Below are 25,919 nucleotides of genomic sequence, written 5' to 3'. Positions count from 1 at the left end.
ATAACCATGTCTAAGTATATAAGGGGACAATACAAATATCTCTCTCCGAGGATCTGTTTATACCAAGGAAGGTGACAGTCACAAGGGGGAATTCTCTGCATCTGGAGGAGAGAAGGTTTTTTCCACCAACATAGAAGATTCTTTACTGTTAGGGCAGTGAGAATCTGGAATTCCCTGCCTGAGGAGGTGGTGATGGCGAACTCAGTCAAGGGGTTCAAGAGAAGCCTGGATGTCTTCCTGGAGCATAACAATATTGTATCTTACAGTTATTTAGAAGGACGTAGATCTGGGGATTTATTCTGACAGAATATAGGCTGAACTGGATGGACAAATGTCTTTTTTCAGCCTTGCTAACTATGTTACTATGCTTTATTGCTTGTAAGCAGCACTTGGAAGGGACGTCATGCACTGCTTGCAAGCCAAATCGCAGCTGCCGAAGTACTCAGTGCTTTGCACGCCTGGACTGTGTGCGCAGTGAGTATTCATTCCTCTTCAGTAGCGCGCACAGTGCCAGCCAGTGTCTTTCTGCAGCTGCCGGCAGTCATGTGTGCCGCTGCTTAAATGAAATGAATATTCACCCCTCTTCATGTCCACAAATATTCATTTCTCTTAAGTAGCAGAGCACGTGACCGCCGGTAGCAGCAGGAAGGCTCCAGCTGACACTGCGCACTACTGAAGTGCAATGAATACTCACTGCTCTCTGCACACACAGTCCCGGCGTGCAGCACACCGAGTATTCCGGCAGCTGCCCTTTGACGTCCCAGCCATGCGCTGCTTACAAGTATAAAGCAGCTGCTGGCAAGGGAGCAGGACGCTGCGAGGGAGCAACAGAAAGGTAAGTGTAATGATTTTTTTTTTATTTTTTTTTATGTTTTGTGATGGGGCCATGCATACCAAGATGTGGGTGGGGTCCAATCATAAGGATGGGGTCATGCATACCAAGACAGGGGTTGAAGGGAAATCATACCAAGATGCTATTAACCCCTTCACTACCAAGGGTGGTTTGAACGTTAACTCCCGGGCCAATTTTTACAATTCTGACCACTGTCCCTTTATGAGGTCATAACTCTGAAACGCTTCCATGGATCCCGGTGATTCTGTTTTCTCATGACATATTGTACTTCATGTTAGTGGTAAAATTGCATTCAAATAACTTGCGTTTATTTGTGAAAAAAACGGAAATTTGGCGAAAATTTTGAAAATTTCGCAATTTTCCAACTTTGAATTTTTATGCCCTTAAATCACAGCGATACGGCACACAAAAAACTTAATAAATAACATTTCCCACATGTTTACTTTACATCAGCACAATTTTGGAACCAAAATTTTTTTTTTGTTAGGAAGTTATAAGGGTTAAAAATTGACCAGCAATTTCTCATTTTTGCAACACCATTTTATTTTTAGGGACCACATCACATTTGAAGCCACTTTGAGGGGTCTATATGATAGAAAATACCCAAAAGTGACACCATTCTAAAGACTGCACCCCTCAAGGTGCTCAAAACCACATTCAAGAAGTTTATTAACCCTTTAGGTGCGTCACAGGAATTTTTTGAATATTTAAAAAAAAAAATGAACATTTAACTTTTTTTCACAAAAAAAATACTTCAGGTTCAATTTTCTTTATTTTACCAAGGGTAACAGGAGAAATTGGACTGCAAAAGTTATTGTGCAATTTGTCCTGAGTACGCTGATACCTGATATGTGGGGGGAACCACTGTTTCGGCGCATGGCAGACCTCAGTAGGGAAGGAGCGCCGTTTGACTTTTTCAATGCAAAATTGGCTGGAATTCAGATCGGACGCCATGTCGTGTTTGGAGAGCCCCTGATGTACCTAAACAGTGGAAACCCCCCCCAAGTGACCCCATTTGGGAAACTAGACCCCCCAAGGAACTTATCTAGATATGTGGTGAGAACTTTGAACCCACAAGGGCTTCACAGAAGTTTATAACGTACAGCGGTACAATTAAAAAATCATATTTTTTCCACAAAAATGATCTTTTCACCCCCAATTTTTATTTTTCCAAGGGTAACAGGACGCTAAAAGTTATTGTGCAATTTGTCCTGAGTACGCTGATACCCCATATGTGGGTGTAAATGACTATTTGGGCGCATAGCAGAGCTCGGAAGGGAAGCAGCGCCATTTGACGTTTTTGGCTAGAATTGAGATCGGACACCATGTCGCGATTGGAAAACCCCTGATGTACCAAAACAGTGGAAACCCCCCACAAATGACACCATTTTGGAATCTAGACCCCCCAAGGAACTTATCTAGATGTGTGGTGAGAACTTTGAACCCCCAAGGGCTTCACAGAAGTTTATAACGCCCGGGCGTGAAAATAAAAAAAATCGTATTTTTTCCACAAACATCATCTTTTAGTCCCCATTTTTTTTATTTTCCCAAGGGTAACAGGAGAAATTGGACCCCAAAAGTTGTTGTCCAATTTGTCCTGAGTACGCTGACACCCCATATGTGGGAGAAAACTACTGTATGGGCACACGTCGGGGCTCGGAAGGGAAGTAGTGACGTTTTGGAATGCAGACTTTGATGGATTGGTCTGCGGGTGTCATGTGCGTTTGGAGAGCCCCTGATGTACCTAAACTATTGAAACTCCCCACAAGTGACCCCATTTTGGAAACTAGACCCCTCACGGAACTTATCTAGATGTGTGGTGAGCACTTTGAACCCCCAAGTGCTTCACAGAAGTTTATAACGCCTGGGCATGAAAATAAAAAAATCATTTTTTTCCGCAAAAATGATATTTTTGCCCCCAATTTTTTAGTTTCCTAAGGGTAACAGGAGAAATTGGACCCCAAAAGTTGTTTTGAAATTTGTCCTGAGTAGGCTGAAACCCCATATGTGGAGGTAAACCACTGTTTGGGCGCATGGCAGAGCTTGGAAGGGAAGGAGCACCATTTGACTTTTTCAACGCAGAACTGGCTGGAATTGAGATCAGACGCCATGTTGCCTTTGGAGAGCACCTGATGTGCCCAAACAGTGGAAACCCCCCAATTATAACTCCAACCCTAACCCCCAACACACCCCTAACCCTAATCTGAGCCCTAGCCCTAACCCTAGCCCTAACCCTAGCCCTAACGGGAAAATGGAAATACATACATTTTCTTTTAGTTTTATTATTTTTCCCTAACTAAGGGGGTGATAACGGGGGGGTTTGATTTACTATTTATGGCGGTTTTTATGTTTGGCGGCTGTCAGACGCTAAAAGACGCTTTTTATTGTAAAAATAGTTTTTGCATCACCACATATTGTGAGCTATAATTTTTCCGTATTTTGACCCACCGAGTCATGTGAGGTCTTATTTTTTGCGGGACGAGTTGACGTTTTTATTGGTATCATTTTCGGGCACGTGACATTTTTTGATCGCTTTTTATTCTGATTTTTGGGACGCAGAATGAACAAAAACCAGCGTTTCATGAATTTCTTTTGGGTGGTGCGTTTACACCGTTCCGCGTGCGGTAAAATTGATAAAGCGGTTTTATTCTTTGGGTCAGTACGGTTACAGCGATACCTCATTTAGGTCGTTTTTTTATGTTTTGTCGGTTTTTTGCAATGAAAACAATTTTATATAAAAAATAATTATTTTTGTATCGCTTTATTCTGCGAGCTATAACTTTTTTTTTTTTTTTTTTGGCGGCTCGTTTTTTGCGGGACAAGATGACGTTTTCAGCGGTACCCTGGATATTTATATGCGTCTTTTTGATCACGTGTTATTGCACTTTTTGTTCGGTAGTATGATAATAAATCATTATTTTTTGCTTCGTTTTTTATTTTTTAAGGGGTTCGCTAAAGGGGTTAACTAATGGGACAGTTTTATAGGGCGGGTCGCTACGGACGCGGCGATACCAAATATGTGTACTTTTATTGTTTTTTTTTATTTTATTTTTAAAAAATGGTTTTATTGGGGAATATTTTTTTTTTTTTTTACTAATTTATTTAGCGATTTTTTAAAAATTATTTTTAACACTTTTTTTTTTTTTTTTACTTTATTACCTTTTCCCAGGTGGGACATCACTGTCCTGTGACAGATCGCTGATCTGTCACATCACAGATCACTGTGACAGATCAGCAATCTGTCACAGGCAGTTCTGCAGACTTCCTCATGCCTGCGCTTTGCAGGCAGTGAGGAAGTCAGCTCCCTACAGGCCCCCGTCGCCATCTTGGATCCGGAGGCCTGTAGGGAAAGAGACCGCCTGCAGCAGCGCTGCACATTGCGCTGCCGTGGGGGGCTCAGGGAAGCAAGGAGGGAGCCCCCTCCCTGCCGATGCTTCCCTTTAACCCCCGGTACACCGCGATCGCGTTTGATCGCGGTGTACAAGGGGTTAACGTGTCGGGGGCGGTCCATGACCGCCCCTGACACATTGTGCCGGGTGTCAGCTGACACCCGGCTGCGATCAGCGGCGCTCAGCACGTGGGCGCCGCTGATCGCTGGGACGTAATATTCCGTCCATGGTAATTAGGTCCATGAACACATGGACGGAATATTACGTCCATTGTAGGTAAGGGGTTAAAGAGAAATTAATATTCAGTGTCCTCCATGCCCACGGACGTGGAATGAACATTCATTTCTCTTTACTAGCGGGCACAGGAGTTAGCCGCACCCACTAGCTCCAGCCTCTTGTGACCCACTGCTCCCCCACCTCAGCCAGAGATGGTATAGCCGGACTATAAGATGTACCCCCCATATTCCTCCACAGTTTTGGTGGAAAAAAGTGCGCCTTATAGTCTGAAAAATACATAACTGTAGCGTAAAGATAGCCCCAGATCTGATGCATGTACTTCATCCAGTTCATGGCAGGATCTGATTGTCTCTATTTACTCACAATGAATACTATAAGGCTGTGTGCACACGCTGCGGATTCCGCTGCGTTTCCGCAGCGGTTTTGGCCGCTGCGGGCACGCAGCAGTTTTAGCTGCGGTGTACAGTACCATTCATTTGAATGGTAAAAAAAAAACGCTGTGCCGACGCTGCGGAAAAAACCGCGCGGATTTGCTGCGGTTTTGAATCCGCAGAAAGAATTGCATGTCAATTCTTTCTGCGGAAACCGCTGCGGGTTCCTATCTCCACCATTGTGGAGATAGTGAATCCGCAGGACCAAACCGCAGGCAAAACCGCAGATAATCCGCAGGTCTTTGGACCTGCGGATTATCTGCGGTTTTTGCAAAATCCGTGTGGATTAATCCGCAGCGGATTCCGCAGCGTGTGCACGTACCCTAAAAGACTTACAGAAATTAGAACCAACACATATGGTCCCACATTGTGGCACCACAAAACAAAAAATAAATAACATTTAAAAAGAGAATGCAAAATGGTGGAATTGTATAAAAACACCAAAGCAGCAGCAGGTGGCGGATTTAGCAGGGAAGTAGCGCCTTTCATTATTTTATGCAATTTATGGAGAAGCACTTCAAGAGGCTACTAAAAGCACTAGAGGAGATAATGTGAGGATGTGCCGAGCAGGCCTGCACGCACTTACCCTTGTATCTGTTATACAGCTGCTCTAACTTTTTTCTGTCCAACGCTCCTTTTACACTTTCTCGGATATAAAGTTCGGGGTTCTGAAAAAAGTTGTCTGTGGCAACATCTAACTTCCAGTCATTCTGTGACAGGCAACTCACTGCGGTCTTTTCACTAGATTGTGTGAAGATCATAAACTGACGAACTTTATCTTTCTGCGAGGATTTCAACTTGTTCTGTGGACAACAAAAAAATTGGGAAATAAATATCCAACTGTGATCAGAGAACGAAGAATAAATGTAGTTATGTCTTAGCCCAAAAGAGGAGGTCATGGAAAGACGAGAACTCTACAAATAACAGCGGGACACAGGAGTGTGGTTTCCAAAGCTCCATCTACATGCATTGGTATTACCAACATGCAAACATTTTGAAGCCCCCTTCCAGACACAGCTAATTTTTGCTTTCTCTCTCTCTCTCTCCGAGAGCCATAGCTGTATTAGATCTTGTTTTTTGCGGAATGAGCTGAAATTTTGAAGAACACCATTAAAACACTCCAGCATTTTTTTTCCATTCCTTTTATTATTTTTTTTTTTTTAAGTTTCCTGGCCCTAGTTTTATACCTTCCAGGAAGGAGTTTTTCGGACTGTAAGACACCCTTTTTTCCTCCGTAAATCACTGCCGGCGGTTATGTGTGCCAATACTTGAGAAATGAATATTCACCCCATTATATGAATATTCATTTCTCTTAAATATCAGCACATTTGACCGCCAGCAGTTGCAGGAAGGCTCCAGCTGACACTGTGCTCGCTAGAAACCAATGAATGCTCACTGCTGTGCACGCACAGAGTCCCGGCATGCAGAGCCATTGAGTACTCCGGCAGCTGCCATTCGGCTTGCAAGCAGTGCATGACGTCCCTGTCACGCACTGCTTAGAAGCATAAAGCAGCTGCAGGCACTGGAGCAGGAAGTTGCGAGGGAGCGCCGGGAAGGTAAGTGTAATGTTTTTGTTTTTAAATATTTTCTGATGGGGCCATGCATACCAGGGTAGGGATGAGGGGGACCATGCATACCAGGGTAGGGATGAGGGGGGCCATGCACACCAGGGTAGGGATGAGGGGGGCCATGCACACCAGGGTAGGGATGAGGGGGGCCATGCACACCAGGGTAGGGATGAGGGAGCCATGTGTTATCAGGATGGGGGTGAGGGGACCATATATACCAGGATAGGGATATTAAGTACAGAATTGACCACATTTTTTCATTCAATTTTTTTTCCCCTAATTTCTTCCTCTAAAACCTAGGTGCGTCTTATGGTTCGGTGTGTCTTATAGTCCGAAAAATATGATAAACAGGTCATGCCAATTATCTTGTGGAACTACAACAGGTTTTTGCTTCAAATTTCATCCTGGAGAAACTATTTCTAAGTCAGAACATACCCATTAGGTAGATGCATACAATTCCTGATTGCCGCTGGTATGCGCCACTCATCTGCTATGTTTCCACAGCTAAATCCACACGTATTATATGTGGTTTTTGAAAAATCCGCACCGCAAGTAAATTTGCACGTTACATTCTCATAATGTTTGGATGCAATTCTTTAATATATACTTATTCTTAGATTTGTAAGGGTATGTTCCCACAGTCAGTAAACGCTGTGGGTTGGACGCTGCGTACATCTGCAGTGTCCAGATGTTACCAGCACAATGGTGCAAGGCTAGTGAAATACCAGCGGAGACCACCAATGCAGCAGGTCAGCTAGCAGTGATTTTACAACATCCTTGCTCTCTGCTTTTTTTTATTCTTGGACAACTCTTAGTTATGTAAAAGAATGAGGCCCTATAACCACCATCAACAGACACACACATATATATTACACATATATATATATATATACACACAGACAAAATATCTTGTATGATGCACAGTTGTTGTGGGCAGGGCTGTGGAGTTGGTAAGCCAAACCTGAGACTTCGACTCCTCAATTTCCCTTACACCGACTCCACGACTCCGACTCCCACATATATTGCTTATATTTAAGTGAAAAATGTATTGTAGTACAATGTGAACATCAGACATGCAATCATTTCTATGATACAATAATCAAGATATTTACAGTACAGACCAAAAGTTTGGACACACCTCATTCAAAGAGTTTTCTTTATTTTCATGACTAATAAAATTGTAGATTCACTCTGAAGGCATCAAAACTATGAATTAACACATGTGGAATTATATAATTAACAAAAAAGTGTGAAACAAATGAAAATATGTCTTATATTCTAGGTTCTTCACAGTAGCCACCTTCTGCTTTGATTACTGCTTTGCACACTCTTGGCATTCTCTTGATGAGCTTCAAGAGGTAGTCACCAGAAATTGTCTTCCAACAGTCTTGAAGGAGTTCCCAGAGATACTTAGCACTTGTTGGCCCTTTTGCCTTCACTCTGCGGTCCAGCTCACCCCAAACCATCTCGATTGTGTTCAGGTCTGGTGACTGTGGAGGCCAGGTCATCTGGCGTAGCACCCCATCACTCTCCTTCTTGGTCAAATAGCCCTTACACAGCCTGGAGGTGTGTTTGGGGTCATTGTCCTGTTGAAAAATAAATGATGGTCCAACTAAACACTAACCGGATGGAATAGCATGCCACTGCAAGATGCTGTGATAGCCATGCTGGTTCATTATGCCTTCAATTTTGCATAAATCCCCAACAGTGTCACCAGCAAAGCACCCCCACACCATCACACCTCCTCCTCCATGCTTCACGGTGGGAACCAGGCATATAGAGTACATCCGTTCACCCTTTCTGCATCGCACAAAGACACAGTGATTGGAACCAAAGATCTCAAATTTGGACTCATCAGACCAAAGCACAGATGTCCACTGGTCTAATGTCCATTCCTTGTGTTCTTTAGCCCAAACAAGTCTCTTCTGCTTGTTGCCTGTCCTTAGCAGTGGTTTCCTAGCAGCTATTTTACCATGAAGACCTGCTGCACAAAGTCTCCTCTTAACAGTTGTTGTAGAGATGTGTCTGCTGCTAGAACTCTGTGTGGCATTGAGCTGGTCTCTATTCTGAGCTGCTGTTAACCTGCCGTTAACCTGCCATTTCTGAGGCTGGTGACTCGGATGAACTTATCCTCCGCAGCAGAGGTGACTCTTGGTCTTCCTTTCCTGGGGCGGTCCTCATGTGAGCCAGTTTCTTTGTAGCGCTTGATGGTTTTTGCCACTGCACTTGGGGACACTTTCAAAGTTTTCCCAATTTTTCGGAGTGACTGACCTTCATTTCTTAAAGTAATGATGGCCACTCATTTTTCTTTACTTAGCTGCTTTTTTCTTGCCAGAATACAAATTCTAACAGTCTATTCAGTAGGACTATCAGCTGTGTATCCACCAGACTTTTGCACAACAAACACAACTAATGGTCCCAACCCCATTTATAAGGCAAGAAATCCCACTTATTAAACCTGACAGGGTACACCTGTGAAGTGAAAACCATTTCCGGTGACTACCTCTTGAAGCTCATCAAGAGAATGCCAAGAGTGTGCAAAGCAGTAATCAAAGCAAAAGGTGGCTACTTTGAAGAACCTAGAAAACGAGACATATTTTCAGTTGTTTCACACTTCTTTGTTAATTATATAATTCCACATGTGTTAATTCATAGTTTTGATGCCTTCAGAGTGAATCCACAATTTTCATAGTCATAAAAATAAAGAAAACTCTTTGAATGAGAAGGTGCTTCCAAACTTTTGGTCTGTACTGTGTGTGTGTGTATATATATATATATATATATATATATATATATATATATATATATATATATATACACACACTATGAATTATCTCAGCTAAGACTAGATCCTCAGGCTACATTCACACCATACTGCATACTGTTCCGCAGAACCTCATACTGCATACCTCAGCTGCTGCAGAACCTCATACTGCACACCCCTACACTTGAAAATAAAGCCTGCACCATAAGAAGATGTGGTGATGAATGCAGTCTATTTATTCCAACTATCAATTGATGTTGATGTGTTCCTAAGGACGAGCAATGCCTGTCCTGGGCGTCCTTTTGGGCAGCTATGAGGTGTACCTGACTGGTGCTTAAATAAGAAAAAAAAAAAAAAAAGTGTTAGTCTGTGTGCTATCCGGCTTTCATTCTTTTTGGTACAGATAATATATGGATAGACAGATATGGATGGATAGAGCAGATTTCTAATCTGCTTTTGCTATTGAAAACATTATCTATGAGCTCAAAAACCTTTCAGGTGATGCGGTTTTTTAAAAAGCTGATCTGCTTTTGCAGCTGAAAAACATATCCTCAAAAAATGCAGGAAAAACGCTGTGTGTGAATGTCGCCTTAGATCAGGAATAGAACAGTCATTTATAGGACATTTCATAACTTTCCCAAATTCCTGTGAAAAAATATTCAGCATTCTGCATTGAATTACTGTACCCAATTTATTATATATTTTAGGAGTCGGTCCATTTTATACCGACTCCACCAAAATGAGCTCCGACTCCACAGCCCTGGTTGTGGGGCTTTTATACACGATGCTTGTGGGGCTGAACGGTGTATGAATGATATTATTACTTACAACAGTAATATATCAACCCAAAATAGTAATGTACAACACAACTTACATCATTATATAGCGCAGAGCCAAACAATCATAATGTAGCATAACACGGCCAAGATATCGCACAGCCCCACAACAATGTGATATGTACTGTAAGGGGCATTCTACACGACTGCGGGGAGGCGCGATACCACGTCACACCGTACGCGACTGTGGGGTGGTGCGATACTGCATCATACCACACGTGTCTGCGGGGCGGTGCGACACCGCGTCATACCGTATGCGACTGCGGGGCGGTACGATACCGCGTCATACCGAATGCGACTGCGGAGCGGTGTGATACAGCGTCATACCGTATGCAACTGCGGGGCGGTGCAATACCATGTCATACCGTATGCGACTGCGGGGTGGTGCAATACCATGTCATACCGTATGCGACTGCGGGGTGGTGCGATACTGCGTCATACTGTACGCAACTGTGGGGCGGTGCGATACCGCGTCATACCGTACGAGACTGCGGGGCGGCGCGATACCGCGTCATACCGTACGTGACTGCGGGGCGGCGCGATTCCGCGTTACACCGTACGCAACTGCGGGGTGGTGCGATACCGCGTCACACCGTATGCGACTTTGGGGTGGTGCAATACCGCGTCACACCATATGCGACTGCGGGGCAGTGCGATACTGCGTCATACCGTATGCGACTGCGGAACGGTGCGATACCGTGTCATACCGTACGTGACTGCGGGGCAATACCGCCTCATACTGTACATGACTGGGTCATTCCATGGTAACTTATGTTACATTCACAAGCCAAAAACTGAGTTAATAATGGCTACAGACTGTTCTTTGAAGGCAGGCACAAAAACGAGTGAATGTGAATATTGTGCATTAAACTATTATCAATAGATTTCAACACAGTTTGATTTTTCAAGAATACAAATTAAATGCAAAATACAGTGTTATTACTTAGTAACTCACGTTACAACACAATGTAGTAACTTACGTTACAAAGCTGATGGTAACTTACGTTACAATAACATTACTTCATATGAGAAGTAAACTTACTGTAACGTAAGTTACTGTGTTGTAACGTAAGTTACCATGGAATGATCCGACTGCGGGGCCGTGCTATACCGCGTCATACCATATGCGACTGTGGGGCGATACAGTGTCATACCGTACACGATTGCGGGGCGATACCCCGTCATACTGTACACGACTGTGGGGCTCTGCCCTATATAATGATGCAAGCTGTGTTATACCTGACTATTTTGGGGTGATCTAACAGCAGTGTAATAAACAATGATGGATCTTGCTTAACATTAAGGTCCAGCACTTACAAGTTCTGTATTTAATTATGAGCTGTCATACATGAGTGATGGTTATAAGCCGGGCTGGCTACGTGTCCTTCTCTTGCAGACATACAGGAAGTTTTCTGCTTCACCTATAACCCATAATGAAGCATGCCTATCATGTTCCATCAGATGAGACCAGGGCCCGTGTGGCTGAGCCGCCAGGTTCATCAGGGTCCTCACGCTGTAAAGCGCCATACAGGACCAAACCAGAAAATATGACAGCAAACGAGCACAGCGGACATGACTGCAGGACAAGTACAGCTCAGCTGCATGGCCTCACATCCATCCCCGACACTGCGGGGCCACAGCCATCTCTTTTCCAGTATCAGCCCTACCACTGGGGAAGGGTTAAATTGAAATTTCAAGTTTGACCAAAATCAATGTTGTGGGCAAGTGAAATGGCAAATTAATTCATTAATCACCCAGTAGGTACATGTGCCACGCACTTAACCCCTCTCCTCTGCAGTGGGTGAGATCTGCAAATATCCGCAGAAAGACAGGATGTGCTGTGGTTTTATAAATGTGCTCCAAGTGTCAGTTCCTGAGAGAAGCCCTCTACCTGACCCCCGGCCTTACATGTCACACTGGTCAGTACCTTCTTGTATGTCGCTGCAGCCGCCCAGAAAAGTGCGCAGAGACGTATAATGATCTGGAAAATACGGTCTGACCGGAGACATACGCTGCCCACCCAGGCTTACCACGGCCGCAATAAGCCATCATTAATCAGGTCACTGACAGCTCATCAAACTCTGCATGAATCAATAGAACAAGCAAATGTAACAAACTTGGAAAATATCTTGGTAAAACATGCTTCTTATTCTTCACTTATAGGTCACCTCTGCCTCCATCATTTATCTGAGAAATAGCTCAAAGCAAGACAGACTGCCAACTCACTGAGGGATTAGACTACAGCTGCCCACTGGAGTCTGCGGAGAGTGGAGTGGGAGCAGAGAGCGACACAGACACTTTATAGTAAGTGTTAATCTCACACCAGAGCTGGATTCACATCTGCATTGTTCAGTACTGCTATATGAGGTCTTCTATGCTGCTGTTTTTTCTGAACATGTGCTACATAGAGTCAGAAGATCAGGGCTTCGGCTATTGCTATGTACTGTGTATGGGTAAAAGAAAGAGCAACTAATCTTTACCCAGCAGCTCACAGGTAAGTGAAAATTAGAGATGGAGGCTGCAGAGGGAAAATGTGGTGATAAATGAAGGATTATAGGGCTATTCCTATTCTACAGAAATGACAGCTTATTCTGAAAAGTTACCTGGAATGACAGTTATAATTTGAACAGTCCACACAGATGATCACCGATGCCCGGCGTTACAGTACACACACACACACACGGGCGATGCCCGGCGTTACAGTACACACACACGGGCGATGCCCGGCGTTACAGTACACACACACACACACGGGCGATGCCCGGCGTTACAGTACACACACACACGGGCGATGCCCGGCGTTACAGTACACACACACACACACGGGCGATGCCCGGCGTTACAGTACACACACACGGGCGATGCCCGCCGTTACAGTACACACACACGAGCGATGCCCGCCGTTACAGTACACACACGCACGGGCGATGCCCGCCGTTACAGTGCACACACACACGGGCGATGCCCGCCGTTACAGTGCACACACACACGGGCGATGCCCGCCGTTACAGTGCACACACACACGGGCGATGCCCGCCGTTACAGTGCACACACACACGGGCGATGCCCGCCGTTACAGTGCACACACAGGTGATGCTCCGCATTACAGTACACACACATAGGTGATGCTCCGCATTACAGTACACACACATAGGTGATGCTCCGCATTACAGTACACACACATAGGTGATGCTCCGCATTACAGTACACACACACACACACAGGTGATGCCCGGCATTACAGTACACACACAGGTGATCACCAATGCCTGCACAATCCAAACCTGCCAGACTGGTCCTGACATTCATGAACTAGGACAGGAAACTATTTAATCGTTGTACATTCCAGGATACCTGAATACAATAATTGCACATACAGGAGGGTAATGCGCCTGATGACATCTCACTTCACTACAATTCTCCACGTCCCCCTCATAGACGTTACCCACATCCTAGAGCAGGGGGCAGTGTGATAGTATAGAAATGGGAAAGCTGCTACTCCTCGACTACATTCAGCAGACCAAGAGATGAAAAAGGATTATAAATTAATGTTAGTTGAGTGGGAATTTTCTCTCAGTCAGAAGAGGGAAATAAACCACTCCTAAGATGCCTCTGCGAGAACAAAATGATCAGACATGCTGAAATCCAACATGCCCAGCACTTCTCTCCCCCAGCATCTGCTATTGGGGAGAGTATGCACTCCAACATACACAGATGGTTGGCGAGTCCATGTATGCCCACCCTTTCGGGTATACATATATGATGTGTTTACACAGGCCCAATTCCAGGCCTTACCACCAATTGACTATATACAAGTTGTTTGGCGATCGCTTAGCGGCTTGTTCACACAGACTAACGAGCAATAGGAACAGAAGGATCGCTAATTACGACTGTAGTGTTCGCATACAATGTCTCGCTATCACCAGCACATGTCCTGTTTACATGAGACGATGCGCTGCCGAGGACAGTGATTTTTTTTGCCGACATAAACAATCCATCATCCAACGAACAAGTGTTTTGCTCGCTCATCGGGTGATCGATGACACGTTTTCCTGGATGGATAATTGGGAACGAGGAATACTACGCATGTCTAAATGCACCATTGTTAGTTGCCCAGTTCATAACAAAATTAACCAGTTCTACACCAGGCCATTCTCCATTTCTGACCTGGGACATTTTCTGATTTTTCAGTGCTCTAAAATTTGTTACATTCAAATAATTTTTGCATTTTCTTTAGTGATACGTGGGGTTTCATTTTTAGGTTTTTGTCTTTTTGCTGATATTTTAAGAGGTACTGGGGGAAAAAAAAGAAAGTACGGTAAATGTTTCTTTTTCAATATTAAAAAAAAAAAAATGCGCCCACCAAAAGGCCACTAAACACATTTTAAATTTTAAGCTCCTTGCAGCCTGTAATTACATAATCACTGGGATCAGAAGAGGAGGAAAAAAGCACTAACAGCACTTCCTATACTGTATACGGTATATAACGCCCCTACAGCGATGTGTATGCAGCGATCAGGAAGGCAGATGTGTTAGGGTCCTGTCACACTAGACGATGCACCAGCAATCCCGACCACGATACGACCCGGTCAGGATCGCTGGTGCCGTGCTACATGGTCGCTAGTGAGCTGTCACACAGGCAGATCTCTTCCGCGACGCAGCAACCGTCCAGTGATCCTCGGCGGTCGTTGGGACCTTGTCACACAGCAGCGTTTCCAAATGATTCCAGCCTGCGTCCTGAGTTCTGTGTCGCTAAAGAGATTGCTCAAACACAGCGATGCACGCTGGCCAGCGGGATGCCAACGATGAAAGAATGGCCCAGGCCTTTCACGCACGATCAGCGATATCCAGCGGGGGGGCCGGTTGCCGCTGCGTGTCACACAAAGCGAGATCGCTGTTGAGATCACTGTTGTGTCACAAAATCGGTGACACTTCAGCGATCTCGCTATGTGAGAAAGGGGCTTTAATAAACCATCTCTGCCTTCTCAATGGGGAGTCCAGCTGTGTCTGTGCAGGAGCCGGCTAGATTTGGATGTCCGCTCTTGGACACAATGAAATGAACCCAGTATTGGGCAGGTTACGATATTCAATACTTTGACAGGTTTACAGTTATATAAAGGCTTTAAAACACACACAGATATACGTAATTGCCCCAAGGTGACATAACCATTTGTGTATCCATCTCACAGATATATTTGTTGAAAAAAGACCTAGGTCCATCAAGTACAACCTTTCTCCACCAATTGTACATTCTGTCATTCAATTATCTATAACCCCCGATGTTATGTGTATCGAGGAGATCATCCTCCAGCCCTTGTATAAAGCTGTTCTGGTGTCTGCCATTACTACCTGGGCGGGCATTCCCCAGTCTGACTGCTCGAACTGTAAAGAACCCTTTCCTATTTCATCAGTGAAACCTCTGCACACTCTGGCTCTAAATACGGAAAACACAAGCCCATTTCTACATCTGGTTTTTTCCCCGATTATGAGCCCTATCCGAGAAAAACCCTGTGCATGTCTTATTCTAGTCTACTCGTGCAGATTGGCCATTCATCAACCAGAGCGCACCCAGAGGCCGGCCGTATACGATCTGGGTTTCCCCGATCTGGGTTTTTATCTCTTAGCCTTCGCAAAATCGGACACAAACCGTGTGAGAGCAGCCCAAGACCTCTCATGGAGATGCCCCCATTATAATCTATGGTCACCGCTCACATGTCAGCTCCTTTTTGGACTATGACACTGCAAAAAAAAAAAAATCACAGACACATGCCAGGTTTTAATCAGTCTCGGATCAAAATTCTCTACACAAGTCTACAGAAGCATGAAAACTAAGGGACGGCGTCAGTGTACAGTCCGGATGTCGTCCGGGAGGAGACGCTGGAAAGCTAGTTATATTGCATACGAAAAAACGACTGATGAAAGTAAAATCTGACGTGGACCAAACATGGATGAAAATCGGATCCATATTTCCTGGGACACGAGAAGAATCACTGATGTGTGAATGAGGCCTTACGTGTGATTGTAGCAGCACAGTAGTCTTGTGGCCACAGCCGTCACTATGCACTGGTCTAACAGGCTGACGGACCACCCGTGCCACGGTACCTTATACCACGTACAGAGAAGGGGTCGGTTGCTGCTGATTTTGGAGCGGGGGAAATAAATGTGGGTCGGGGGTCTCTTTCCACAGCACGCGTGCACATTTTAGGGCTTTCAGTGATCTACAAGTTGCCATGCATTATCATTGCCATCACTGTTGTGCACCGGGTGAAACCTGAGCACCAATCCGTGCGGTATATGAGCTCTTGGGGGGCGTTCACACTGTGTTTTGAACCCTGATGACCCAGAACATTTTCAAGTACAAGACGCCTCAGAAAACTTGGGAGTTTGCTCCCTGAAGCGGCTTTTGTGTTGGTTTTCGTGAAGTCTTCATTACTGGGGTACTCAGGGGGCTTTTCTCACTCCATTGCATAACAAAAAAAAAAACAGCAGTATGTATGAAAAAATGCTCAAGAAAACTTGGCGGCATCTTCAGGTGTCTTTTCAGGTTTTATATTGAGTTAGCGCCAGGTTTATTTTGCGCTTTGAGAAGGATTTGGGAGAGTTTTCTGTTCCAAAGACAATAATCAGTGTGAACACACCGTAAGCCCCTGTTCACACAGCGCAGATCTGTCAGACAAACCGCCGTCGTATGTCATTGGGTCTGATCGGCCACACTCGCCATATTACAGTCTGTGCCCGCCACAAATACTGATGGCAGAATCTGCACGGTGTGAACACGGACCTGCCGCACATTCCCACATAGCCTTACATGCAGTACAGTCACACTCCTCTCCCTGGTAACAGTGCCCAGGACTGCAGGTGAGGGGGCACCCAGCTTTCCCAGGCTCAGACACAAGTGACAGCAGAGGGGCAGGCACCAGGCCATGCTGGACAATACGCCGGCTCCCAGCAGCCCGAGGTCAGCAAAGACCATGGCCTAGGCCCGGCCGCCCCGCTCTCCGTTACCGCTCCTGGCCGGCAGTGTCAGTCCCCGGCCGGCAGCCGTGTGCCGCCGCACAGTGCAGGCCGGGCTCTCACTCACCATGTTGGTGCTCGGCCTCCCGGTGAGTGTGAGTGGTGCTCTCCGCTCTCACGGGCTCTCTGCGATCCCGCTCATGCGCAATGATGCTGCGGCCTGCGGCACGTACGGAGGGATGAGGCCGGCACAGGAGGACGCTGCGCCGGGGACACAGCCGGAGAGGCCGCGGGAGACAATGCGACACAGGGGGCGGAGAGAGGGGACAGGGCAGTGCCAGTCACGGTGCCCGCAGTCACACGGTGTGGGGACGGCCTGTACCACAGAATGCCCACAGCACTGGTGCCAGCCGTTATGTGCCCGCATGGCCGGGGGCAGACATCTGGGGTCTCCACACAGTATGGTGTAGGGGGCTGTTCACATGGCCGGGTTATCTGCGGACTGCGTCTTTGAGCAGAGTTTGAGAAACAATAATCACCCATAGAAGTCTATGGGTGGCGACAGTCACGGATGGATGGCAGCGCCGAGTGACCCACGACTGCGGCGTCATCACAGACGAAAGACGGACGATCATGTTCCGAGTGCGGTGCGCGGGCCGTCAGTGTTTCTCCATCTTCTCCGTGCGGTCAGTCCGTGAAAATCAGACCACATTCAGATGGCATCCGATTGCAGGCCGATCTGTCGCAGACCATAGCCTGGCGTGATCAGATTTGATGAGCGTGAGACTGTGCGGCCTATTATGAGAGGGGGGAACGCTGCAGGTTTATTGTTGTGAGCAAACACGAAAATTTCTGATGTTTGGCGCGTTCCCACCACTGTAGGTTTGGTGTGATTGCTGCCCATGGCCTAATTCTCTCACAGACACTTGGTCCAGGGATATTCATTAGGGCTGGTGACATGACTAGAAGCTCTGTTCACACTAGGCGGTTTTTCAGCAGCAAAATCTCTTGTGGCAGGAAAGAAGCTGCAGAAAAAAGCCGGTTTTGCTTGATTTTTCTTGTGTTTTTATTTCATGCTACATTTGTCTCTGGTCCATGCTGATAACATTTAGTATAAAAAAAAAAATCTCATTCTATTTACTCAGATTTTAGAACAAAAAATGCTGCAAAACCTGATCCCTGCCTGTTTTGATGCGGATTTTCAGCATTACTATCCATGGGTGAAAACGCTGAAAGAAGTGACAAAAAACCATGCAACACACAAAATCCTGATGACACAAACAACCAATGTGCAGGAGCTTCTGAAGTCTCAGCCTTTGCTGGTAATGTCAAAGGCAGCTGAAAATTAGCATAACCAACCATCTGGTGTGAACGGAGCCATATTGTGTCCACAGCCAGAACAGGGGAAAATAGCCGCTGCACATACAGTAGTGTTGAATAGTATAATCTCGGCCTGCGGTGCCGGATCACTGGCCGCCGACGTCATGACAGAGGACGGGCGACAGTAACCAAGAATACATAGTACAGCGCAGGCGCCAGGATTTGAAAATAAAGATTTGGAGGCGGCGACACTATGCAGGAACACATGAGTGACGGATGTGAGGCGTCTCGGTCAGATGGGGAAACACCTGCCCCCCTGACAAATATCAGGTATGTCTGACCAATGTTAAAAACGATTATTTCTGCAGTGAGAGGGACCCTAAATAAAAGCCACCTTGACAGAATGCAGCATTAGTGCTGTACAAGGTGGTACTTTTACTTAAAACCGCCTGGGGGGGAGACAGGTTCCCTTTAATACTCGGCACCGGAGCTTGCCGCTGCAAGTATTTCTATGCGACTGTGCTCTCCGGTCCACGTGCCGGTGGCAGTGCCGGGTATTAAGATGCGCGAGTTTCTCACAAGTCTGACCCCAGCCTTAGAATAACTAATTGAAAGGGGGTTGTTCAAAATAATAGCAGTGTGGAGTTCAATTAGTGAGGTCACTCGTTCTGTGAAGAAACAGGTGTGAATCAGGGGGCCCTTATTTAAGGCTATGTGCACACGCTGCAAATTCACCAGCGGATTTTTCTGCAGGTAAAGTGACCTGTGGTTTTACCTGCGGTTTGACACCTGGACAATGGAATAGGTGTCAAACCGCTGCGGAATCCGCAGAAAGAATCGACATGTCAATTCTTACTTCAAATTCAAAACAGCAGCTTTTCCGCAGTGAAAAAAACGCAGCATGTGCACTGCGGATTGTAAATCCCATAGACTTACATGGTACTGTACACTGTCTGCAGAACTGCTGCGGATCCCCAGCAGAATCCGCAGCGAGTGCACCCCCCCCCCCCCAAGGATGAAGCCAGGACGTGTTGTACGTACATGCATTTCTCCTTGAAAGCCTGAGAAATATGGGTCGTTCGAGACATTGTTCATAAGAACAGCATACTTTGATTAAAAAGTTGATTGGAGAGGGTAAAACATAAAGAAGTGCAGACAATGATAGGCTCTTCAGCTAAAATGATCTCCAATGCTTTAAAATGGAGAGCCAAACCAGAAAGACGTGGAAGAAGACGGAAGACTACCATTGGAATGGATGAAGAATAGCCAGAATGGCAAAGGCTCAGCCAATGATCAGCTCCAGGATGAAGTCTCAAGTTACTGAAGCCTTCAAGGTTCATAACACAAAAGGTCATCAAAAATGTTGCAACTTTTTGGGGTCTTAATGTCAGTTTCAGGCAAGGCCGCCAAAAAGGGTTAGTCTAGTTCTCGACTGGAGTAACATTTTCGGTGAGGTGCTCACTAGTGATGAGCGAGTATACTCGCTATTCGAGATTTCCTGAGCATGCTCGGGTGTGATCTTTGAGTATTTGGATATGCTCAGAGATTTCGTTTGTCACTGTAAGGGTGGTTTCACATTAGCGCTTTTTAAGCGCACGCACGGCCGGGGGTAGCTCCGCCCCCGAGCCGACTCTGCCCGGCGTGCCCGCCCCTTGCTTGTATCGCCGCCTCCTAGCGCACAGCGGCGCCTGCGATCGGCGCACCCTATCTTTAGCATAGGGTGCGCAGATCGTGCGCAGGCCGTGCGCTAGTTGCGCTTTGACGGTGCGCCGTGCGCGCCAAAATCCGAAAAGTTTGATTTTGGCGTGCACGGCGCACCGTCAAAAGTGCGCAGCGCAGGTCAAAGCGCAACTAGCGCACAGCCTGCGCACCCTATGCTAAAGATAGGGTGCGCCGATCGCAGGCGCCTCTGTGCGCTAGGAGGCGGCGATACAAGCAAGGGGCAGGCACGCCGGGCAGAGAGCCGGCTCGGGGGCGGAGCTACCCCCGGCCGTGCGTGCGCTTAAAAAGCGCTAATGTGAAACCACCCTTAGCTGCATGATTTGCAGCTGCTAGACAGCCTGAATACATGTGGGGAATTCCTAACAAACAGGCAATCCCCACGTGTTCAGGCTGTCTAGCAGCCGCAAATCATGCAGCTAACAGCGACAAACGACATCTTGGAGCATTTCCAAATACTTGGAGATCACCCGAGCATGCTCGCTCCTCACTAGTGCTCACCACTGAGAAGATGTGCCTAATTCATTAATTGTGCACCTTTTAATGAATTGCCGGTCTTATCCTGCACTTCCCTCATTTAGTCCAAACAACAGTCCAAATGAATCATGACCTATGTGCTTGTATAACATAGGTTAATTTCACACTTGAATGCAAATAACGGCCAGATATTCGTTCTACTAGCAGTTCGTGAAAAATTAGAGCTCACAGATTTAGCTAGGATGCCAATGCGCTATGTTATACCCCCCGACCTCACTTAAATACGGGAGCTTGGCCTGCATATCACATCTCCACAGATTATAGTGCGCCATTGGGCTATGAAAAAAAAAAAAGCACATGTGGAAACCTGATGTGTGAATGAGCCTTAGGCCAGATTCACATGCAGTGGCATGTAAACGTTTGGGCACCCCTGGTAAAAAATTATTGTTATTGTGGACAGTTAAACATGTTGAAGATGAAATGATCTCTAAAAAGCCTAAAGTTAAAGGGGACACATTTCCTTTGTATTTTAGGCAAAAAAGTGTATAATTTTTTTTAGAAAAAGGAAAATGGGCCGATGCAAAAGTTTGGGCAACCTGTATGGTTAGTACCTAGTAGCAATCCCTCTTTACAGCTTGTAAATGGTTTTTGTAGCCAGACAAGACTCTCAATTCTTGCTTGAGGGATTTTCATTCATTCTTCCTTGAAAAATTATTCCAGCTCTGTGAGGTTCCTGGATCGTTTTGCATCCACTGCTATTTTAAGGTCTAGCCACAGATTTTCAGTGATATTCAGATCAGGCGACTGTGAGGGCCATTGTAAAACCTTCAACGTGCGCCTTTTGAGGTAGCACATTGTGGATTTTGATGTGTGTTTGGGATCATTATTCACTTGTAGAAGCCATCCTCTTTTTAACTTCACCTTTTTTACAGATGGTGTTCTGTTTGTATCAAGAATTTGTTGAAATTTCATGGAATCCATTCTTCCCTCTACCTGTGAAATGTTCCCAGTACTATTGGCTGCGACACAACCCCAAAGCATGATTGATGCAACCACGTGCTCAATGGTTGGTGAGATGTTCTTTACCTGAAATTCTGTGCCCTTTTTTCGCACACATTCCTTTGATCATTGCGGCCGAAGAGTTCTATTTTAACCTCATCGGGCCACAGGACTTGTTTCCAAAATGCATCAGGCTTGTTTAGATGTTCTTTTGTATACTTCTGGCGCAGAATGTTATGGTGAGGATGCAGGAGAGGTTTTCTTCTGATGACTCTTCCTTGAAGGCCATATTTGTGCAGGTGTCTCGGAACAGTAGAACAATAATGTACCACAACTCCAGCATCTGCTAAATATTTCTGAAGGTCTTTTGCAGTCAATTGGGATCTCTGATTTGCCTCTAGCAATTCCACAAGCAGCTCTCACTGAAATTTAGCTTAGTCTTCCAGACCTTATCTTTAACTCTACTTACTGCCATTTCTTAGTTAGATTTCAAATTGAGAAAAGGGCAACTTGAAAATGGTTTGCTATCTTTCCTATAGCCTTCTCCTCCTTTGTGGGCCTCCACCATTTTCACTTTCACAGTGCTAGGCAGCTGCTTAGAAGAACCCATATCTGCTGGGTTTTGGCAAAAGGTTAGAAAAGTTTGGATTTTTATAAAGCAGAGAAATTTGCATCACCTGGCCTTTCCTAATGAGGATAGTGAACAAGCCATAATCCTAATAGGCTAATTCAGGTCTGAAACCTTGGTCAAAAGTTATCTGAGCATGGAAATCTTCAACGGTGCCCAAACTTTTCCATTGGCACATTTTCCTTTTTGTAAATTTAAAAATATAAAAAAAAGGAATTTTATTTTTGCCTAAAATACAAAAAAAAGTGTAACTTTTAGGTCTCTTAGAGATCATTTCATCTTCAATGTAACATTGTTCACAATAACAGTAATTTTGACATGCCGCTACATGTTTCACGACTTGAGTTTCAGACTGCGATGAAAGGACTGACCACGGGTCTCCGAACCAAAATTTGAAAGCCTTAGAGGCATATGTGAAGCTAGTCAAGTTCAGGTCAGGAGACCTGCAGCTGGTCCTGTCATCATCGGCCTTACTCATGCTGTGGAAGCAGCCTTACGGTACATTTTCTATGTGTGTAAGGATTGTATTGTAGCACTATTATTTTTGGAGGGATCTTTGTTAAGTACCTAACTTTGGAATTACCTGAATTTCTGCATTGATTACTACTGCAATCTAGTTGTTATTCAAGTCACAATTACAGATAAACTTTATCCAGAACAATAACACAAACAGTTGTATAGTTCATGTCTTTTATTGATCTCATTGAGTAATTATCCACAGTGCTGGGACAAACAGTAAGTAAACCTGTCGGTTAGGCTGGATTCACACCTCCAGCTTTCAGGGTCCGTCTACAGACAGCAGCGCACGGATCTCCTGACCTGAGCCAATAGCCTTTTAGGCACACAGCATATGACTCCTTTCCTTTTTCTGGGCAGTGAGAGCCTTCATGCAGTGCCCCAAGAAGAGGTGGAGGTCACCGGTATGCTCTTCATACACTCCCCCTCTGGTTTCTGCACTAGAATATTACCGCTTAATTGTAAAGCGCTGTGGAATAAATAAAATTATTATTATTAGGCGTAACAGATTTTTTTTTTCCTGGATTGTTCCTGAGCCAACATCTTGAAATCTGAAAATCAGGTTGTTACAAATCAATAGCACTTTTATTCTTGGTCTTCAGTTTATGAAACAGAATGTAATGTGTATAAAACGACAGCCACATAGAACCAACATCGTCATAAATCTCGTCATAACACAAGGAGGATACTTCATGGAAGTTATTCGGAATCGGCTCCGTCTTCAAATTCAACAAGTGGAGTGTGCCTGCTGGCCTGGACGCCTTCCTTGAAGTAAACCTTTTTGATGGTCCCAGCTTTGGGTGCCCTTATTGTGTGCTGTGAGAACAAATAAGTACACATTTTGTATATTATTTCACAGAAGCACATAGGGCGTATTAAAACAAAAGCAACAAAAATTGTAATACTTAGTTGAGCAGTGAGCATAAAATAGGAGCAAAAACCATGGCCACCGTGAATCAGAGATCGGGTCCTGAAATCTAAATATGTATGTTTTAGTAAAACTCAGTGGGGTTTCAGAGAGAAACCATACTTGAAAGTGTGGCCAGGGACAAGGTGACTAGTCCAAGAGGCAGGTCTTAGCCAGCGTCTCCAGGCACGCTCGGTGAGACTGACCGGTCTCCCAATACACAGTATAAAAAGAAGCCGTATGCAATTCATAGGGACCTTGATGCTGCCACTTTTTAGTTGCTTTATTTGCAGAGACTGATTCCATAATTTACCTCCATTTTCATAGCAATCATGACCATCAGAGGATCTCCAGCTTCTACTTTATCACCGGCTTTTACAAATACCTGAAAAGAAATTTAATAAATGAATAGCATAACAAGGAGCCTCGTCAATGCTGCGCATTAGATTCTGTTCACATTTGCATCATGGCTGCAGCGAATAATGGCGTATCACCGCATTTCAATTCAATATCATTGAATACTAGAAGGATCCCACTGACTAACACAGAAGGTTCAAATCTCGTTTGCCAAAAAGAAAAACAGTGACGCAGATGATGAAAACCAAAGACACGTAGAAAGGTTGTGTGACCAGAGTCTTATAATAATGAACACGATGAATTCATGTCACTTCAGCCAGTGCAGCCATATTTTGTACATTTCACTGAATAAGGTTGATGATTATTATGTACTTTTATTAAATGACATTACCTTTTCTATTGTTCCAGTCATTGGCGCTACAGCCCCACCTTGGCTCCCTGATGTGCTCACTTCTGATAGAAATTTAGGAGCAGGTATACCCAGCTGCACACTACCGTCCTGGAGGGAGAAAAAAAAAAGTATTCTGTATATATTTAATTAGTTTGTAAATCTTGACTTGGCGCATTGCACCAACTTGCATACAGAGCTGAAACCCACAAGTCACTTTGTTGACCAATTGATAATGTAGTAAGAGTAAGACATTTTTAAGCGTTTCTTACATGTTGTCGGCCCCAAGTCCTGCAGCTTGGTGGGGAACATTGCTTTTAGACCCAACTGATCTCTCAACCAGAAGTGCATGAACAAGCAGGACCCACAGGCTTTCTATTGAGCCTATACACCATTGTTCAAAAGCTCATGTAGTCTTTTGAGAAATAAGCTGAAAAAGGAGCATGGACCGCACCTCCAAAAAAATTATACACTGAGCTAATGCCGCAGGGCAAAAAGTCTGTTACTTACCGGTAACTGTATTTTTCGGAGTCCACGACAGCACCACGAGAGAGGGGATCCGCCCTTCAGGGACAGGAAACCTACAGATACAAAAGGGAGGCACCTCTCCCACGCATCGGTTGGATTACAGAGCACAAGATGACCTCCATGGTTAATGACAAAAATATGTACAATACTCACACACGTGAAAACTTATGAGGAAAAAGTGCGCAAACACACGTGAAGGGAGGAAATCTAAGGCTGTTGTCATGGGCTCCAAAAAATAGCGTTACCAGTAAGTAACTAAGACTTTATTCGGTCTCCCATGACAGCACCATGAGAGAATTACAGAGAGTAAAACCGCATTAGGGAGGGATCACAGCCTGCAGCACTCTTATACCTAAGGGGAGATGTGAGGAAGGACCCATATCCAACCTGTTATGATTATAAAAGGTGGAAGGGTGAAGACCAAGGAGCTGGTTTACATATCTGGTCGATGGAAACTTCCGATCGATCTGCCCATAAGGTTGCCATGGCTCGAGTGGATGCGCCCATAGCTCCTCTGATGCCGGGGTGCCACTCAATGTATATGCTAGAGAAATAGCCTCCCTAATCCACCTAGCTAAAGTGCTCTTTGACAATCTAAACCCTTTCCTGGCTCCCTGGAAGGATACAAACAAGGCATTGTCCTTCTTCCAAGGGTTAGTGACCGATAGTTACTCTAGAAGGCATCTCCTAACGTCTAAAGTGTGAAGCTTCCTTTCCTTCTGGTTAGTGGGATTGGGGAGAAAAGGAGGAAGAACTATCTCCTGCAGCCTGTGGAATCTTGTGGCAACCTTGGGCAAGTAAGCAGGATCCGGCCTAAACACCACCCTGTAATCCAGGAACTGCATATAAAGGAGGAAGTCTAGAAAGGGCCTGAATATCACTCACCCTCTGCGTCGATGTTAGTGCAACTAAGAAGGCTACCTTGAGGGAGAGCACTTTTGCTGAGGCAGATACCATGGGCTTAAACGGGGCCTCAGTCATGGCTGTGAGCACCAAGTTCAAGTCCCATGGCATAAACATTTATGTATGGGACTACATCTGCCCGCCGC

At 45.2% G+C, this 25,919-nt stretch overlaps 2 protein-coding genes across 4 annotated transcripts in view; both read right to left on the bottom strand.

The window, feature by feature from the left end:
* Nucleotides 1-17,381, bottom strand: part of DCUN1D1 (defective in cullin neddylation 1 domain containing 1) — a 44,346-nt gene extending 26,965 nt beyond the window's left edge. The window contains exons 1-2 of the mRNA XM_073578761.1: nucleotides 17,159-17,381; nucleotides 5,497-5,713 (exon numbers count right to left, since the gene is read on the bottom strand). Coding sequence (XP_073434862.1) covers nucleotides 5,497-5,713; nucleotides 17,159-17,161 — 220 coding nt within the window. The 5' untranslated portion in view covers nucleotides 17,162-17,381. The remainder of the gene's footprint in view (nucleotides 1-5,496; nucleotides 5,714-17,158) is intronic.
* A 5,466-nt stretch (nucleotides 17,382-22,847) lies between these two features.
* The window catches only part of MCCC1 (methylcrotonyl-CoA carboxylase subunit 1), a 139,054-nt gene continuing 135,982 nt past the window's right edge, over nucleotides 22,848-25,919 (bottom strand). For all 3 annotated transcript variants that reach the window (XM_073578756.1, XM_073578758.1, XM_073578757.1), the window contains 3 exons: nucleotides 24,346-24,453; nucleotides 23,911-23,982; nucleotides 22,848-23,506 (listed from right to left, as the gene is read on the bottom strand). In XM_073578756.1, the coding sequence (XP_073434857.1) occupies nucleotides 23,390-23,506; nucleotides 23,911-23,982; nucleotides 24,346-24,453 (297 nt within the window). In that variant the 3' untranslated portion in view covers nucleotides 22,848-23,389. The remainder of the gene's footprint in view (nucleotides 23,507-23,910; nucleotides 23,983-24,345; nucleotides 24,454-25,919) is intronic.

Source organism: Dendrobates tinctorius, unplaced genomic scaffold, assembly GCF_039654945.1.
Source record: "Dendrobates tinctorius isolate UK_male_01 unplaced genomic scaffold, ASM3965494v1 ptg000060l, whole genome shotgun sequence".
NCBI classification, from domain to species: domain Eukaryota; kingdom Metazoa; phylum Chordata; class Amphibia; order Anura; family Dendrobatidae; genus Dendrobates; species Dendrobates tinctorius.
This window is presented reverse-complemented; position numbering and strand designations above follow the sequence as displayed.